Source organism: Acomys russatus, chromosome 9 (assembly GCF_903995435.1).
Source record: "Acomys russatus chromosome 9, mAcoRus1.1, whole genome shotgun sequence".
Lineage (NCBI taxonomy): Eukaryota > Metazoa > Chordata > Mammalia > Rodentia > Muridae > Acomys > Acomys russatus.
The window spans coordinates 20,514,628-20,521,328 of NC_067145.1; the positions used below are offsets into that span (position 1 = coordinate 20,514,628).

At 43.3% G+C, this 6,701-nt stretch overlaps 1 protein-coding gene across 3 annotated transcripts in view; it reads left to right on the plus strand.

Moving 5' to 3' along the window:
• Window positions 1-6,455, plus strand: part of Retreg1 (reticulophagy regulator 1) — a 132,180-nt gene extending 125,725 nt beyond the window's left edge. For all 3 annotated transcript variants that reach the window (XM_051151003.1, XM_051151005.1, XM_051151004.1), the window contains 5 exons: window positions 1,045-1,129; window positions 3,010-3,147; window positions 3,918-3,982; window positions 4,246-4,372; window positions 5,677-6,455. In XM_051151003.1, the coding sequence (XP_051006960.1) occupies window positions 1,045-1,129; window positions 3,010-3,147; window positions 3,918-3,982; window positions 4,246-4,372; window positions 5,677-6,170 (909 nt within the window). In that variant the 3' untranslated portion in view covers window positions 6,171-6,455. The remainder of the gene's footprint in view (window positions 1-1,044; window positions 1,130-3,009; window positions 3,148-3,917; window positions 3,983-4,245; window positions 4,373-5,676) is intronic.
• The last annotated feature ends 246 nt before the right edge of the window (window positions 6,456-6,701 follow it).

Consider the following 6,701-nt stretch of genomic DNA (forward strand, 5'->3'; position numbering starts at 1 on the left):
CTTGTTCTTTCTCTTAGATGGTTTTTGGCCAGAGAAATGTACCTCCCAGTTTTTTGAAAGCCCCCTCAGTGAATTTGTTTGGCAGTTTTAGTACTTCCATTTTAAAAAATGCTTAAAAAATTACATACTTTATCAGTAGAGTGTAGGAATCAAGTGACGACTTAGAAGAGGAGACTTCTCTATCTTGACGTCTCCCATGTGAATCGGGAAAGTTTTCTACAGAGTGTTTAAATTTTTCTTGAGAAAAACAAAGATTTTGTTTTTGCTTTGTAGCCAACAGAGGGGGAGGAGAATAATTAGACTTCTCTGCAGAGGTTTGCTTTCACTTGCATTTAGTTTTGGGCTAACCCAGACATGAGTGGATCCATTTAGGAGGGATTACGGTGTGCACAGATGCATGCCAGAGGCTTACCAGCAGTCCAGCTTGTCTCGGATTCATAGAGGTGCTCCCACGGCATGTTTGAGTCTGTCTGTGGATTTTGGCGGCTTTATGGTACTGGCTTGAAGTTGCAGGTTTGCTTAGCAAGCAGGGGAAAAGTCCCTGAGGTTATGCTACTGTTTGAGTCTCACGCACCTTCCAGTGATACAGCAGCATGTCTGGGGGTGAGGTGGGGGGTGGGGGGCTGCCAGTGATACAGCAGCACTTCCAGGGGTGGGGTGGGGGTGGGGGGCTGCGAGTGATACAGCAGCACTTCCAGGGGTGGGGTGGGGGTGGGGGACTGCCAGTGATACAGCAGCACACCTGGGGGGGCTAGGGAGTGGGGATTGCCAGTGATATAGCAGCACACTTCTGGGGGTGGGGTGGGGTGGGGGGTGGCACGGTCAATCTTAGAACCAGAGTTAGCTCCTCTGCCTGATACTGATTATCAGGAACTAAGTCTAAAGAGTGCCACTGGAGAAACATGTGACAGACATAACAGAACACACACACACACACACACACACACACACACACGCACACACACACACACAAACACCATGCATGTATTCTACAGTGTCTAGCTGCTGTGCATAACTGCCCCGTGCTATTTCTGTTACTTCCAGTTTTGTCTCCTGGTCTGCAGTGTGTGCACGTTTTTCACCGTCTTGGGAAGTTACGTACCTGGCGTCATACTGAGCTACCTACTGTGTAAGTACGGGGGGGAAAAACACTTGGCTGACTTGTGTGGCGAGCAAGCTTCATCAGTGCTCATCAGATCTTCCATGGTTTGGAAGAGTAAAGGTGAGCTCTGAGTTACCACACAAGTCCCCCCCCCCCCCCCCCCCCCCCCCCCCCCCCCCCCCCCCCCCCCCCCCGCCCCCCCCCCCCCCCCCCCGAGGCATGGCATCTGTCTTGTCTCCAAGAGACATTTATATTTAAACAACTGGAAGAGCAGATGCAAAATGCAGGATCACAAAAAATAATCTTATGTACACTGGATGTATAGCTAAGCAATATTCCCCACTCTGCACAAATATCCATGCACCTTTGTCTTCATGCATGGTTTGTGGGACCAAAGGTGAAATCACAGTGAGATGCCACTGTATCTCTTGCCAGGAAGGCCTAAATTAAAAGCACCACATCAAGTACTAGAAATGGCAATAGAGCAACCCGTATTCTTGTTTGTTCTTGCTAGGCAGGTAAAATGGTGCAATCACTTCAGAAAACTGTAATGCCTTGCCTGTTGTATGGCTCACCAACCTACAACTAGCTATTTACCCAAGAGAACAGATGGAGATGTCTCTGCAAATATGTATACGCAAATGCTCACAGCAGGCTGGTCTTTATAGCACAAAGGAATATGAAAGAAGCCAGAGCATGTACTATATAGTTCTATTTATATGTAACTCTAGAACATTCAAAATAATTGTTAGTGGAAAGTAGACCAGTGGTTGCTAGGGATGAGTTGGGTGGGGTCAGGGAGAGGCAAGAGGCAGAAAGGAAGGACTGATAAGGACTGATAAGGACAGGAGACTTGGTTGCAGTGAACTGTTTACTGTCTTGATTGTTCCAAGGGTTCCTAGTTGTTTACATGTCAGAACTTATCAAAATGTACACTTTGTATAACTTGTTATATGTGAGTTAAAACCCTAAGAAGACCTTCAAGTTATATATCCTAAAACACGTGAAGATCTGGTGCTGTTACCTCCGGGCAGGGCAGCACCTCTACTGACCCCAAGTTTCCTTTCTTACCCTGGCTTTTGAGTCTGACATACAGTCCACTGGCCTCTAAAGATAACTGGGTAAGAGAGGACGTTTTTAACGTCAAAATAACAAATGCTGAAAACGCAGCATAGCCAGGGTGGCTCTCTTCCTTTCTCTTGTATTCCTAATGCAGGACACACCAGGCAGAAGGTTGGAGCTCAGTTTCAGTCATCCAAATAGAACTTGTAGTAGTGACTCGCTCTGCATTATGTAGGATCTAGGTGAGAAAAGTCTGGCAAGGGAGAAGCAGGGGCAAGGCTGTCATCATCTTGTTTGTGCTGAGCTCAACAACATGCCCAGCAACCCCACGTAACATTATCCCAGTATCATTAAAAAGAAGCTAAGAGTAGGTACTTGTTTTCTCATGGTAAATGGCAATACTGAAAAACCACAGGATTTTAGCTGAGCAGAGTGGTTATAGCTCTTCTTGAGTTCCAGGGTAGAGAATTAAGAGAACAAAATTAACCTAATTCCAAATTTTAAAAATAGCTGTGAATATGGTGTGACTATGGCGCATGTGCACGTGAGTGCACACGTGTGTGTATGTGTGTATGTGTGTGTCTGTTTGTGTGTATGTGTGTCTGTGTGTATGTGTGTATGTGTGTGTCTGTTTGTGTGTATGTGTGTGTCTGTTTGTGTGTATGTGTAGTAAAGTGTGTTTTCCCAGAGTTAGAATAGAAATTAGGAACTTAATTGGTAGAAAGCTTCCGCTAAGAACAAAGCTGGTACTTTCCCTGTGAATTAAACAATATCTGGTAAAACACTAAAATGTAAGCATTCAATATAAACACTCCACCTGTATTATTTTCTTCTTTATTTTTCAGTGCTGTTTGCTTTTTTGTGTCCACTTTTTAAATGTAATGATATTGGACAAAAAATATACAGCAAAATCAAATCCATTCTATTGAAGCTAGATTTTGGAATTGGAGAATATATTAACCAGAAGAAACGTGAGAGATCTGGTAGGTCATTTGAATATTAGTTCTGTGTGAAAAATCAAACTTTTACTCAGTGGTACTGTAAAGGTTACCCACAAAGTGTAATCCATATAATTTTTTCTTATTTAGCCTTATATTCTTTTTCAAATGTACAGTTAGGTAAATCGACTTTTTACAACAGATTATGCATGTTCCTAAGTGGGACATGAATATAATCACCCCACCCTAGCAATGGGCAATGAGCAGAGGGCATAGAAAGATTCTTAGAGTCAAATGTGGTCAGGAGGAGGGGGCACGGTGGCGGGGGGGGGGGCGGACAGACTGCTGCAAAGGTGTGTGTGGGATGTGACCCAGCAGTCGTAATCATGTACTCACTTAAATAGAGGTAAGCTGCACACAAAGACACGAGGCTGTGCCTGTCAGTCAGTCTTTCACCGTTTACAGCTTCCCAGACCATAGTATGCATCAAAACGACAGTGTACAGCGTGGTGTTTGGGCCCCACCGCATCTCTGACACAGGAGGTCTAGGACGCCCGAGTCTGCCTTGCCACAGAGCTCTTCCCAGCTCTTATTACTGCTGGGTCATGCTGTGGGAACACAGATGCTGGCCATTTCCCCTGGAAAGCAAACACTTGCAAACATGTGAGGCCCCTTCAGTACAAACAATTAATAGGGAGGCACCGGGATGTACAAACATACATCCCAGTGACGTGAGGAGAATATATGTTAAAATATATAAGCTTGGAAGGAAACTAAACACCTCCCCCTCCCAACCCCCCTTTTTTCCTCAACAGAAGCAGATAAAGAAAAAAGTCACAAGGATGACAGTGAATTAGACTTTTCAGCCCTTTGTCCTAAGGTATTTTGGATAAATTTGTTTCTGTGTGGTTTGGTCATTTATTTACATAAAGTGGAATGATTGTCCCAATGGACTTGTTATAATGCGGTTCTCTTACCCTGTTTTAGAAACTGATTGGATAATCCCAAAAGAAAACAATCTTTACTTTTTTATTTTAAAATTTAAGGAGTTAGTATGGCTTTTTTAATTTAAAAAATTTTAGTATAGATTTTTAAAGAGTTTCTTCAGTTTAAAATGTGCCATTGGTATTTCTGTTGACACAGATTAGCCTCACAGTTGCTGCCAAAGAGCTATCTGTGTCGGACACAGATGTGTCCGAAGTATCTTGGACTGACAATGGGACCTTCAATCTTTCCGAAGGGTACACTCCACAGACAGACACTTCTGATGGTAAGCTGGCCCTTCTGGGTTCTCTTACTTTTTATTGGTACTGAATGCACAAAAAGCCTACTCAAATTCCATCAACTCCTGAGTGGTTAATAAAATGGGGACGACTTGCACAATGGCATTTTACTGGGATTTAAAAGTGAATGAAATACTGATACATGCTACAGCATGTACGAACCCTGAAAGCACTGTGCACTCCCAGGGAATGGGGAATGATCATTAAGTGATTCAGCTTTCTTTTCGGAGTGATTGGGATATTATTGAATTTGGCACTTGATGCTATGCTTGATGACCTCAGTTCACATCTTGGAACCTATGTGGTGGAAGGAGAGAAAGTACTCCTGCAAGTTGTGACCTTCACGCATGCACTGTGGCACCCCAACGCCCCCACTCCCGTGCATACAAAATAAATAAATAAAATATAGTTTTAAAAGTAGAAATAAAATCAACCTGCCTTTTAATCTCACACTACTTTCAAATGTCTCGAATGTTGGTATAATCGCTGATGGATGTACCGGAGCTCACAAATACCTGTAACTGAAGGGTATGCTTGTGCGTGTATGTGTGTGTTTTCCTTCTAAGTTTATGTGGGTTACAGGAATTAAACTCAGGTTTCCAGGTTCCTTTACCCATGGCTGTGTCACATGCCTGATAAAAATCAACTTGCTAAAGACTTGATTTTGGCTGACAGCTTGGCTCACATGCATCAAAGTAGGGATGCATGGTGGTCAGTGCAGCTCTAGTAGCAGTGGCAAGAACACGAGGCAGATGGCCACGTTGCACCTCAGTCAGAAAGTAGATGTAGTGCTTGCTGGTGCCCAGCTTGCTTTCTCACGTCCTCATCTTTGTGTTCAGTCACCCCTGTGCTGACCACATTCGAGCGGGGGTCTTCCCTCCTCAGTTAAACCTCTATGGAAACATCTTCACTGACATGCCCTGAGCTGTGCCTCCTACGTACATTTAAGTTCACTCAAATTGACAATGAAGAGTATCAGAAACGCCAAAACTCTAGTTAAACCCCATAGCTCATAGTAGGTAAAGGTTAATGTCCTTGAGTACACTGTTGTATGCTTAATAGGAAAGCTGAAACCACAAGGGAATATTCAATAATATTTGTCTACTTGTGGAGAGATACTGTCATAGATTCAAGAGGGGGCCAATATGTGGCCGAAGTGATTCTAGTAGAGCAAAGAAGCTAAATGAATGCCTAGTAGCTCAGGAAGCTCAGGTCAAAGTCGTTTTAGGTAGCGCTTGCTTCGGATGTCTTCTCGCACTTAGCGCACGAACCTGTGTTATACGTTTTACAGATCTTGACCGGCCCACTGAGGAAGTTTTCTCTCGAGATCTTTCAGATTTTCCATCTCTGGAAAATGGGACGGGAACAAATGATGAAGATGACTTGAGCCTTGGTTTACCTGCGGAGCTCAAGAGAAAAAAGCAGCAGTTGGACAGTGGTCACAGACCAAGCAGAGACAGGCAATCGGCTGCTGGTCTCTCCCTTCCTCTGAATAGCGACCAAGCTCTTCACTTGATGAGCAACCTGGCCGGGGATGTCATCACAGCTGCAATGAGTGCTGCTATCAAAGACCAGTTGGCAGGGGCCCAGCAGGCACTTGCTCAGGCTGCACCCACTCTAGGAGAGGACACGGACACTGAGGAAGGGGATGATTTTGAACTACTTGACCAGGCAGAGCTAGATCAAATTGAGAGTGAACTGGGACTAACACAAGACCAAGAGGTGGAAGCCCAGCAAAGTAAGAAGTCTTCAGGCTTCCTTTCAAATCTGCTTGGAGGCCATTAACTGGGAGTCAGCTTGCAGCAAAGCACAGACAAACCACCCAAAAATTTCAAACAAGCAGGGGGAAAAAATGGAAAAAATGGAATCGTAAGCTTTAATTACTTTAGATTTTTTTGTTTTCTTTTCCCTTCTATAGCGAGCTGGGTATGTGTCAACTGATGATAGACTGACATTTCTGATAGCTATTTTTGTGTATTAAGCATGGAAATGAACTTTATAGTTATATATACATACTGTGCTGTCATAAGTGATTAAAGGTTGTTTTTAAAGTGAAGAGAGAGAGAGAGAGAGAGAAAAAAAAAAAAAAAACACCAAAACCCCACCAAACTATTAAGATCTTTCTATAAGTATTCTTTTTCTTTATAATTTTCAAGCATGCAGAGATTTATCATAACTTGCTGAAAAGTAACTGTTGTGAACACACACTGTATCACCTCCCTTATTACTCATGCTTGGAAACAGTCTATCAAACTTTGGTAGATTTTAATGTAAAAAAAAAAAAAAGGAGAAATTATTAAAATGTTTATAGTTGAA